Here is a 10,794-nt window from a genome sequence, read left to right as displayed (position 1 = left end):
GTCGCTTTATTCAAACGTATTTTTCTTTGTCGTCTTTTTACGAAAATATTTTTTTTTATTTTACGACAATATTTTATAAAATTAACGTCAATAATAATAAAAAATACAGTCTTTGTGTTAGAAATATAGCTTATCAAGTAGTCTTGGGCTACAATTAGCAATGATTATCATTGATTGTGGTACCAACACTGATCTGTGAGATAGAACGCCAATTGTCTGAGTCAGCAGGATCTATCAAAGAGAAGAAAAAAGAATCTTAATTTTTTAAAAGGTAGACAGAAGCAAACGATAACATGCATTATCATCTAATAATTGATGAGAACCATTTATCAAACTCAACTCGCGTATATAGAAATAAAGTTAAAGATGAAAAGAGAGAAAAAAGTAATTTCTTTGTAACCAAGCAGGACAAACAGTTAGAGCGAATATTGCTATCCACAGATCTAGCTTTTTTTTTTTTTTTTCGAAATCTTTTGTTTGGGAAATCAAAAGTAGATAAAGGGTTAATACCAACCATAAGGAAAATACCCGGAACAGATGTGTGCAATTCTTTGATGACGATACATTGCCGCTGTTGCTTTATTTTGCACGTTTTAGTCGCCATATGATAACAAAACAAAAAACAATGACTTAACGTAAGCTTGTTTTTGCTACTTTTGGCACCGCATCGAATAATAAACTGTATTGATGGCTTGCATCTGGCTTTCTTTCTCTTTCTGGGTGCGTTCCTTTTTCTGTTTCATGCCCTTCTCCTGCAATGGGAATGACGGAATGGGTTTACAATGATGTAGTATGTTTGGGGTATCTGACTAGCAGATTCCTACAGATTAGTGTGGAGTTTATTTAACCACTTTGTGTACAACCAGCTTAGTATAGTATGTAGTGGCTGATCTAGGGTTAGTCTTTAGTGTAAACATTATGAGAGTACAAACTTATGTCAAAAAATAACATATTGCTGCTCCCCCACGTTTTTCAAGGGATTAGTGTCCTTAGTACAGCTTAGCGTGTTCTACGAAAGGGTTAGGTTGAATATTAGGTAACTGAAAACATATATTACACAATACGATGCTTTGTAGAACCTAGGCGCTATCTGATTAAGAAAAGAGTGTGCAGCCACCTGCGGCGGCGATTACAGTAAAAAAAAAAAAAAAGTGGGCGCATATGATAACATAAATGCTTGTGACAAGACAGAGATACAAGGCTAAAAAAAAAAAAAGGTAACGCAAATACGATCTTTATGATAAATGAATTGAAATGGAATGAAAAGGAAAGTGAGAATCGCAACAATATTCGATGGGGATGAATGTGATTTACCCTAGCAACCTTATTTTTATTTTTATAAAAAAGAAATCAGTCGATAAAGCGGAGGTATGCACATAAAATGCATCCAGAAAATATGTAAATAGGAATTGATCGACGTATGGAAAGTGAGTGCATTTCTTGCGCATCTAAAATGTCCAAAGTAGTACACAAAAGAGGCCTTCACGTAAAAGACCAAGATTATTGGGCTAAAGAGGTGGTCTCGGCGTGCTTGTTTAACCATGAATAATGGATAAATGGAACCTTTGACGGTGTAACTAGGTAATACGAATGTGGGATTTGTTTGTTAATGGTACTTTATTTTGCCTTAAAAAGCAATCATTGTTGCTAGGATCATCTTTATATGTTAATTTATACAAAATATAGAAAGACGAAAAAACAAGTCTTATGATGTTGGCGCTAAAGGAGAATTAATTGTAAATCAAAGCTATATTTTCACATCGAAAGTGGGTAAATTATTTATCACATGTAAAGTTGATTCTATTATTATGCACGCGCGTTATTACTGCATTTAAATTTTCTCTCCCCCCTCGTCGTTCAGGAGAATTTGTACTCGGAGTAGTAACCAAAATCACCGCGCAAATTAACTTTTTAAATAACTTGTTCCCTCATTTGGACTTCAAGTTTACAAAATAGACAAGGTAAAAAAATTTTTTTTGCTGTGATTTTCTTTTTTAAGATTAGGCTTTAAACTATTCCATTTTAAAGAATAAGAAATAAAAAAGTTAAAAAGTTAAAAATAACATTTAATAAAGATATCATTGATACATAGCCACTTAGAACGTATAGCAATATAGTAACTGAATCATCCTTAACCAATCAATGGTAAAAGATAGTCCCTATTCCTTAGTGTGACCTTTGGAAAAATATTCGGAGAACCAAAAATGGTAATTATAACATTATACACTCTGTTTTGTTCTATCTTGTGAGAAAAAAAAAAAAACATTACAGATTACATAGCAACCGATTATGACAATGATAAAGTTGAATGGAAGCAACGTGGCAACTATAAAGGAGCTTATAAAAGGGGTCAAAGGGGGTTATATTATCTAAGTATGACCTAGTACGACCAGACCCTATTTGGTGTTCATGCACTAGATACATCTTTATAGAGCGCACGTCCGTCAAGTTGAAATAGTAAAAAAATGGACTGTTTCACTATTGTCGATCCCCACTTTATTCTTCATATTCTGATTTTAAATTTTAATGCAAGAAAAAAAAAAACGAAATTGGCGAAGTTTGAATATGATGATTTTTTTTCGTAATAAACTATATTGTGTGAGAGCGAGTGATAACGAACGAGGCAGGCAGGCAGACCAACAGACCAGTAAATCGCTCATATCTATTCTGTCCCTCAACTTTATTGTCGTTTATTTCATGTTCCGACCGTTATTTTTTAAAAAGAGATCCTAGATCTTTTATAAGGTTTACGCCCTTTTTTATTTTCTTTCTTTTCCCTCTCTTTCTTTTCTCTCTTTTGATTTGATATCTTTTAGAGCAAAAGAAGTCATCAGTTTCCCTTATTCCCCTTTTTTATATATTAAATGAATTCTGCGCACGACTCAAAAGATTGGCAAATGTCCCAAGCTAATTTACATCATCCAATAATGGCTGAAAGTCCTGTAACTCACCATCAACCTTCTCAATATTCATCAATGCCTTCAATGGACCATCACTATTCTCAAACTTACTCTCAAGGCTCTATGCATCCTCCTGTGTAAGTAAAAACTAAATTTGTTAATTCTGTCATTTTTTTTTACTTTTTGCTTGAGCAACATCAATCTGCATTTTTTTCCTTTTTTTTTTTTTTTTTTATAAAATTAGTTCTTGATGAGCGGAATACTAAAAAGTTTATTATAGACATCATCAACCTCCTCCCCCTCCTCCTCCAACAAGCTTTTTGCCTCATGCAAAGTCTGAATCTGATCCACGATTACCTAGGTAACTTTTTATTTGGCTGGCTTATGTTTTATTTCTCCTAACATTTAGTGTTGCCATTTAGCATGATGGCCCTTTCTCAACCCAGCACGCCTCGTCCTGGTCCTCATTCTCCCACAGCAAAGAAACCACACCCCGCCTACGGCCCTTCCTCTTTCCATCCTGCCCCATATGCTCATCCTGTGCTTGCGCGTAAAAGAGGAAGAAGTGAACTTTTTTCTGCTGAACTTGGTCCCTTCTTTAGCTCTACAAAACCTTTTGATAACTTGTATGCTGCAGACAGAACCACATTGTAAGAACACTATAAAAAGGAAAACTTTGCAACTGTTCTAACTTTATTTTTTCCCCGTCTAGACTAACCGTTCGAATTCAAGCAAAGATGGATCGGGGTTTCTTTTTAGCTGATAATGACTGGACTTGCTACCGCAGAAATTATTTCCAAGTCAGTGGCGCGTTTTCCATTCATGGATTGAATCATTACTATGCTGACCAAGACACACAATGTTATGTACAACATGATGGTCAATTCCATCCTGTCCTTCACTTTTCAATGTGTATCTCTGCTCGTGTATCCAATAGCGATAAGAAGATCGAACTTGTCCAGCACACACCTAAACGTGATAAAGGTCCACAAACCACACCATCCCCCAAACCTATCATGCCTGGCGGTAATTTGAACATGAGTTCAGTTGGAGCTAATCAAAGCATTGTTACATTCGAACGTATTCAATTCAAGACAGCAACTGCTAACAACGGCAAGCGACGTGCTGCACAACAATACTATGTCTGTCTCGTTGACCTTTATGCAGAGATTGATGGCAACCAGCGTGTGAAGGTGGCCTCTTGCCAATCTGCTCCATTGGTCGTTCGCGGCCGTAGCCCTGGTCATTACTCTGACAACCATGAACGATATGAAAACAGCATGGTCATGGCACCTCCTCCACCTCAAGACGACAGATTTAGTGCACCTTTCCCTAGACCCCCTATGACACCTCCTGCCGTCATGGGCTCTGAATATGGCTCACCTTATCCTTACTCGGCATACCCCGGTTATCCTCCTTTCAACCCTATGAACGGTTCTCTTCCATCTGGCATGATGATGAACTCTACGCCACCTACACCCACTAGTGGACCTGGACCACAACAGGGGCCTTACATGGTCCCAAGTATGACCTCAGACCCTTCTTCGTCTGAAACATCCTCCCCTGATCTCTACCAGGGCGAATTTAATAATGGAGCTCCACCTACTGGATTACCAGATGACAATAAACTGCCACAACAACAGCAACAGCAACAACAGCAACCACCTCAAGGCATGATGCCTATCGATCATGCTGACTGGGCCCGCGGACGCATGAACTCAGCAGGTCACATTCAATCCCCATATGAACAGCATAATTCATACTTTTCTCAACCTCCATCATCACAGTCCTACTCTAATACTTCAGCTCCTTCAACACCTTATGGCCCACCTAGAAAGTTTACTCACCAGCAGCATGCGTCATAGCTTGTATAAATACTTTCTGCAAAATAACTTTCTACATATGGTCCCTTCATACCTATAATTGTTTTCCTCCCTTTATATTGTAAGTTATATGTAATTTTCAGCCCATGCAACCTAAAAAAAAAGAACTTCCCCTCATCCCCCTTTTTTATTCTTCTTTATATTCAACCACGCTTTTTGTTTATTTTATTATATATTGTTTTATCTTGACAATTCACCCTTCTTTTTTATGTTTATAATTGAGCTTATATATAAATATTATACTTAATACTACCTGTCTTTTTGACGTGATTGTAACACTAGTAAGACACAATGGAGCTTGTGTATGCATAAAGCAGAGTTTCACATTTCCAATCGGTATGTGTGTGTGTGTGTGTGTGTGTGGCTTCTTTAAAAGTTACACACTTTATCAGTCACGACATATTTTATTCACTTTCTCTCCATGGTCCTCAATTGGGCTCGTTTCAGGCAGGTGCTGGAAACGGCTCCTGAGAGACGATTGGACTCTGTAATGGACAATATAGAGTTTCTAAAGGATTTTATGTTTCAGCTTTCGCAAGTAACATGGCGGAATTGTTCACGTTGTTTGATTGAAAATAACACACTTTAGGAATTGAAGCAGATCCCTACTGCTATAGAATGTGCAAAACGATATCCGGCTATAGGCTCACTGTTGACTTTAGCATCTGTAACTAGATACAGCATTGTTTATAAACTTGAGCTCATTCTTTAGACACATCCTTATATTGGTTATTCAACCTCAATGGCGAATTTATTGCTTACGTGCTTGATGGAATATAGCAAATTGAACCTAGAAGATATAGATTCAACATCATTACCAACATTAGAAAAGTAATTATTATATAAAATCATTAAATGCTTGCGTTCACCGACATCCTGTGTGTAGATCAGCGCTATGGTGTATCATTCGTCTGCGCCGTTTGATACTCGTCAGTCAAACAGATGAATTCAATACAAATGACAAAGATAGCCTCATGGGTCAAGTAATGGATCTGATAGTATCCAAAGGACGTCAGATCAGTGTATGTGGTTGCATAAAATAGAAATGAACCAGGTCTAATTGTATACTGTAGGCAGAAACCGTGGCTCGTTTCACAGATTATTGTATAGCACTCGCTCACGACAAGGATTGTTCAATAGTGATAGAACAGATTGTTCAGCATGCATTAAGTGATGAAGAGCCGGATTCAGCTCATTTTCATAAAGAGATACGGCTATCTGAACGGTTCATACAACATTTATGCAAAGAATCATCGGCTTTGAGAGGTCATTATCAACATTGGCCTGATGAGCTGAAAATTAGGTAAGAAAACTAGTAGGAAAACACTGTCGTCTAATCCCTTCTGGGGAGTAGGCTGCTCTTGCAAGTAGATGACTTTTTAGATATGGAAATACTACAGTTAATAGAATCATTTACGCAATCATCTCAGTATATAGATCCAAATGCATTAAGCGAAGCATTATTGAAGAAAGAACTCGTGCATCTTTCAAGTCGATCTACTTGTCTCTCAAACAAACTGGCTCTCAAACTGTCAGAATACGTTGAATTATTTCATGACTGGCGAGTCTCTCGATTAGCGCAGTATCTTTACCCATGCTTAGGAATAGAACTTTATCAGCAGTTAAATAGCGCGTTTTCTGAGGGCATTTATCCAGCAAAGGTAGTTCGACATGTGCATGATTTATTATTAGACCATATTTACAGTGGTCCTGCGCAAGGGATCCCTCAAAGACGCACGATGGCCTGGTGTTTATCAACCTGTTTTATCCAATTCCTATGGCATTGTATCCATGATCTTGTTCATTTTATTCATGATAAAGATGCCCCTTGGACTAGAGAGGTAATAATGAATATTTATGAACAACATAAAAGACTAATGTTTGTAAAAAAAGTTGGATGATACTCTGAACTATATCAACTGGATAATATACCCGTCGATAGATCATCGACAACATGAGTCACAAAGAGACTTGCAAAACTGGTTTCAATCACGTCAAGGTAAACCCCCTTTTCTAAAGTTTTTTTTTTACTCACATTATTTCGTCTATAATAGGATCAAACGAATCGCAGGAAACATGGTTCCCGGCTATCCTGTTGAACAGTCATGGAGCGGTCGCAGCTTGCTTTATTACCGCAGCTCTATTTTCAGATCGTGTACAAATGCGTCAGGTGAAATCGATGGTATTACCTTTAGTTACACGCTTTTGATTTTTTTTTTTTGTAACTTATTTATCCAATAGCTGAGTAGTATTTTTACATTATCCCAGCATGATGGTAAGCATGGTGATGGTAGCTATGGTGATAATAGTAATAGGTAATCCAGTGTTTTTTAACTTTTTTTTATGCTTACTCATATATTATAGAGTCAATCAAACGACTGATCTAGGCTCTGTTTACCTGTTTCTAGATTGCTTACATGACATGCAACATCATGCAGAGCGCTATCCTGCCTCTGTTATGCTGCCGCCTAGTTTTATTAAAGAATTAAAAGAATTTGTAAATAGTCACTTCCTTTAACCCATCTGTAGACTATGTTGGCCCCTTCTTTCGTATTACTGTTACACTGTATTGGAAATAGGGTATTATTTCCATTTAGGCTCTTTTTTCTGGACAAGTAATAGGTGTAACTTTTAAAAAGTGCGCTATTTTTTTTGCTTGGAGGATGGTTATCAAGTGATACAGAGCTTATTTTCACATCGTTTTTTTTTTTATTCAAAGCAATATGACTGTGGTCATTACGCAACAAATACAGTTTGCATAAATTTATGCCTGGCAACTTTAGAAAAGTCGTGATCGGTCGTTATTCCGAGCGGGAGATCAAGCAAGTAGCTTTACAGCATAGTCAACAGGTTACACTGATGTAACTATATATATTTTTTTGTCTGGATGCTCTTTCACCCCCATCATGTTAGGATATCTTGACGTGAAACACTAGAGGACGACGATTGCTTTTATTACTTTAATAGTCAAAACGTGTTCAATTGCCTCTTTATGCTCTCTTTTGGTATTTTTTGCTTTTATGCCTAGTTGCTTCATAGTCTGCAAATTCACTACGATGTGTTTGAAAGAAGCACTCGGTACAGTACTTGTTGTCATCTTCACATCCTTCACATTCTATAGTAGCATCCTCATTGCATACACCTAATGAATGTGTTTATATTTCTCTTGTTTGTCATAGATTACTTACAGCACCAATCATCTGTTTCATCATACAAGTCTTCAGTTGAGATAGCTTTGGGAACAGGTCCAACTGGTTTATCACCAATAGCTGCACTACACGACGTACTACTTGAAGGGACATAATTCTGAATATTCTTTAGTCTTTCTTGTAACTCTGTATCTCGTTTGGCTGTAAATTGCTGGTATTTTTCATCTAGTCTATTTTCTTCTATGGCTTTTTTTATCAAGGCATCGCTCTCATCCGATCCAATGAGATTGTCTGGACCCAGAAGTATATCCTCAATCTGCTTCATCTTTTGCTGTATGGGCCCTTGTTGTGATTGTGGTTCAGATTGAGTGAGGACACCATAGATATAATCATCAATCGCATCCTCTTCGTCATCAGTCTCATACAGCATTTTCTCAATCTTTTCCCCTTTTGATTAATTTTTTTTTTCCCAAGAATCATTCTTACCTCTTGTGCAATATCCTTTTCGTCCAAGTTGGTTGGTATTTGATAGTCGTTTCGTGCTGCGATAGCTTGAGTGGCAAAGACTTTGTTAAATCTTTCTGCGAGGTCATTATCACTTTTTAATATTACAGTTTTTTAGATCACACATCAACTCTCTCTTCAAAAACATTCCTACTTACATGTCCTTTTCGTTCCTTTTTGCCATAATTTGTATATATTACAACAGTTTTTTTTTTCCCTAACAAGAGTGAACGAGCTCCACAAAAGAAATTAAGGATGTGCAAAACAATGTCAATTGGTTATCCGATGCTATTTCATTGGATAATAAAAGGCATTTTAAACTACGACGATAAGTTTCCTAGTTTGGTATTCCACTGAAGCATAAAAAGAAAGTGTAAACACTGGAGACTACTGAGGGGACATCAACAATAAACCAAAAAAGATGCTATCAGTATGTGTGTGTAAATAAAGAGGAGAAAAAAGAGTTTATTCTTTCTAATAATACAGTCTTATCAACCTAGATTTAGTATTTTATACTGAATTTGAACAAAACATCTACATGTAAATGTCTAAACCCTATTGAAGGGAACCGTGTTCTCTACGCGACTTCTCTTGTGAAAAACGAAGGTCATTCTTCACCACTCCAAATGCCCCAGAAGATATACAGCATGTTTCTGCTTGCATTTGTATCTCTGTTTCATAATATATTGTAGAATTTGCAATCTAGTATACTATAGGGTGTGTTTCCATTTGAGAGCTTCTTCTGCTCCAGTCGCTTCTACTTACAGCTGTTGCATACCTAAATAGATGATGAACCAAAGCTTTCATTAAATAACGTTGACGTTATCACTCTGATTTCATAAGAATACCTTCGATGTTCGGAACTCATTTATGCCAACAAGGACATTCTTGAACTGCCTTGATCTCTGAAGGAGCTCCTTCTGAAATATCCCAGCGACAGTGCCTTTGCTTTTCATACTGTCACTAAAAACAACCAAAGGAATCGAATTAGGATATTGAAACTTATATTTCAGAATTACTTGTTCCTTTTGAACAGATGGCCTAATTATATCATTGTCAATAACCTTTAAATAATAACACTATTGCCATAATTACATTTGATTATTTTCTTGCGCTGCTTTTGATTCTGCTTTGTTTTATTGTATTTTTTTTCCTCCGTTAATCGTACGTCGACCATTTCTGCATTTGACCTTTGTCTGCCCTGGTAATAATAAAAAAGAAATGGCGCTGACCGTTCATTGTAAAAACGGAATAAGCGAGGTATATGAATGAGAGTATGTGTCATATATGCATTTCTCTCTGTCCTCCGTTCCTTTTTTTGTTTTGTTTAAGCAATCCTGGGTAGTTATCGCTACCCTCCCCATAATGCACCTTGGTGGTAAGTAAAACTAATATTAGGATGTGTGCTCTAATACTAACATACTTTTTCTCTCTTTTTCTACATATACTCATTATCTCTCTATCTCTTTTGACATGATGTCGCTTTATTCAAACGTATTTTTCTTTGTCGTCTTTTTACGAAAATATTTTTTTTTATTTTACGACAATATTTTATAAAATTAACGTCAATAATTAATAAAAATACAGTATCTTCTTGTTTCTAGATTACCCTCTTCATGCTGTATTGTAGCTGTAAATATATGTGTTCTTCCAGGATCAACAGCACAGGACTGAAAATACTCCTGTATTTCTTAATCACAAAAGCCTTCTAAATTCAGTTGTATTGTCGCTTTTGCGACTTTTGCCTTTCCTGCAAATGTGAAACATGCGCCAAAGCCATCTGTTTGAATTCAGCAGGCAAACTTATTTTCACTTTGTAAGAACTTCGTCCAAGCTTTCGTAACCAAATTCCTTAAAGTTAAAAATTGGATAATACAAGTTTACGCTTTATTTCGTAAGTGCCATTGCCCTTGTGTTTCGGCATAGTCTCCAATGTCTTTGTATTTATAGCAATATACTACCAATGTATAGAAGGTGTAGGTATTAGCGAAAAACGTCTGGGCATTTTTGTTTTATTGCCTTTGTGGTCATTGCAAAGCTTTTCAAGTTCAGATATCATAACAGCCAAAGCAGGCACAAAGTTTGCAGGAAAAGTGGCAAGGCTCTTGACATTAGCCTGTATTGAAAGCCTAATTTGTATTCCAATACATAAAAGAAGCATTTGTGCTATATTCTGGATAGACTACTTGGGTTTTCCATTTGTCAAAATTTCCCAACAAAAGTCGTCAGCCAACTTGTACAGAAGTCTTTTGAGCTTATCCTAATTATATACGTAATGAATATCGATGTCACTGCTAAGCATATAAATATATAACTAAAAACTCACAGGATTAATGATAACAAACCTGGCAATCAAGT

General features: G+C 36.5%; 3 protein-coding genes across 3 annotated transcripts; 2 read left to right on the top strand and 1 right to left on the bottom strand.

Annotated features, from left to right (window-relative positions):
• Positions 1 to 2,761: 2,761 nt before the first annotated feature.
• RHIMIDRAFT_291635 (p53-like transcription factor) lies at positions 2,762 to 5,031 on the top strand. Its single transcript, XM_023613829.1, has 4 exons — positions 2,762 to 3,037; positions 3,181 to 3,261; positions 3,323 to 3,550; positions 3,613 to 5,031. Exons 1-4 carry the CDS (start codon positions 2,865 to 2,867, stop codon positions 4,763 to 4,765), a joined length of 1,635 nt encoding a protein of 544 aa, XP_023466796.1. The 5' UTR covers positions 2,762 to 2,864; the 3' UTR covers positions 4,766 to 5,031.
• A 115-nt stretch (positions 5,032 to 5,146) lies between these two features.
• RHIMIDRAFT_281322 (uncharacterized protein) lies at positions 5,147 to 7,426 on the top strand. Its single transcript, XM_023612987.1, has 10 exons — positions 5,147 to 5,321; positions 5,373 to 5,450; positions 5,496 to 5,614; positions 5,670 to 5,805; positions 5,857 to 6,086; positions 6,138 to 6,624; positions 6,677 to 6,782; positions 6,838 to 6,965; positions 7,025 to 7,098; positions 7,148 to 7,426. Exons 1-10 carry the CDS (start codon positions 5,205 to 5,207, stop codon positions 7,299 to 7,301), a joined length of 1,629 nt encoding a protein of 542 aa, XP_023466795.1. The 5' UTR covers positions 5,147 to 5,204; the 3' UTR covers positions 7,302 to 7,426.
• A 12-nt stretch (positions 7,427 to 7,438) lies between these two features.
• Positions 7,439 to 8,694, bottom strand: RHIMIDRAFT_281314 (uncharacterized protein). Its single transcript, XM_023612986.1, has 2 exons — positions 7,972 to 8,694; positions 7,439 to 7,925 (listed from the first exon to the last, which is right to left on the bottom strand). Exons 1-2 carry the CDS (start codon positions 8,360 to 8,362, stop codon positions 7,774 to 7,776), a joined length of 543 nt encoding a protein of 180 aa, XP_023466794.1. The 5' UTR covers positions 8,363 to 8,694; the 3' UTR covers positions 7,439 to 7,773.
• Positions 8,695 to 10,794: the final 2,100 nt, after the last annotated feature.

This window comes from Rhizopus microsporus, assembly GCF_002708625.1.
Source record: "Rhizopus microsporus ATCC 52813 unplaced genomic scaffold scaffold_7, whole genome shotgun sequence".
Lineage (NCBI taxonomy): Eukaryota > Fungi > Mucoromycota > Mucoromycetes > Mucorales > Rhizopodaceae > Rhizopus > Rhizopus microsporus.
The sequence above is the reverse complement of the archived record's forward strand: the minus strand, read 5'-3'. Positions and strand labels throughout refer to the sequence as shown.

What these genes read in the sequence shown, in the direction of transcription:
- RHIMIDRAFT_281314 (XM_023612986.1), bottom strand. Translation starts at nt 8,362, where the DNA reads ATGCTGTATGAGACTGATGACGAAGAGGATGCGATTGATGATTATATC. An exon ending in TGAAACAGATGATTGGTGCT is followed by an intron (nt 7,926 to 7,971) that starts GTAAGTAATCTA and finishes CACATTCATTAG; the next exon opens with GTGTATGCAATGAGGATGCT.
- RHIMIDRAFT_291635 (XM_023613829.1), top strand. Translation starts at nt 2,865, where the DNA reads ATGAATTCTGCGCACGACTCAAAAGATTGGCAAATGTCCCAAGCTAAT. An exon ending in GGCTCTATGCATCCTCCTGT is followed by an intron (nt 3,038 to 3,180) that starts GTAAGTAAAAAC and finishes AGTTTATTATAG; the next exon opens with ACATCATCAACCTCCTCCCC. An exon ending in TCTGATCCACGATTACCTAG is followed by an intron (nt 3,262 to 3,322) that starts GTAACTTTTTAT and finishes GTTGCCATTTAG; the next exon opens with CATGATGGCCCTTTCTCAAC.
- RHIMIDRAFT_281322 (XM_023612987.1), top strand. Translation starts at nt 5,205, where the DNA reads ATGGTCCTCAATTGGGCTCGTTTCAGGCAGGTGCTGGAAACGGCTCCT. An exon ending in CCTGATGAGCTGAAAATTAG is followed by an intron (nt 6,087 to 6,137) that starts GTAAGAAAACTA and finishes TCTGGGGAGTAG; the next exon opens with GCTGCTCTTGCAAGTAGATG. An exon ending in CTGGTTTCAATCACGTCAAG is followed by an intron (nt 6,783 to 6,837) that starts GTAAACCCCCTT and finishes CGTCTATAATAG; the next exon opens with GATCAAACGAATCGCAGGAA.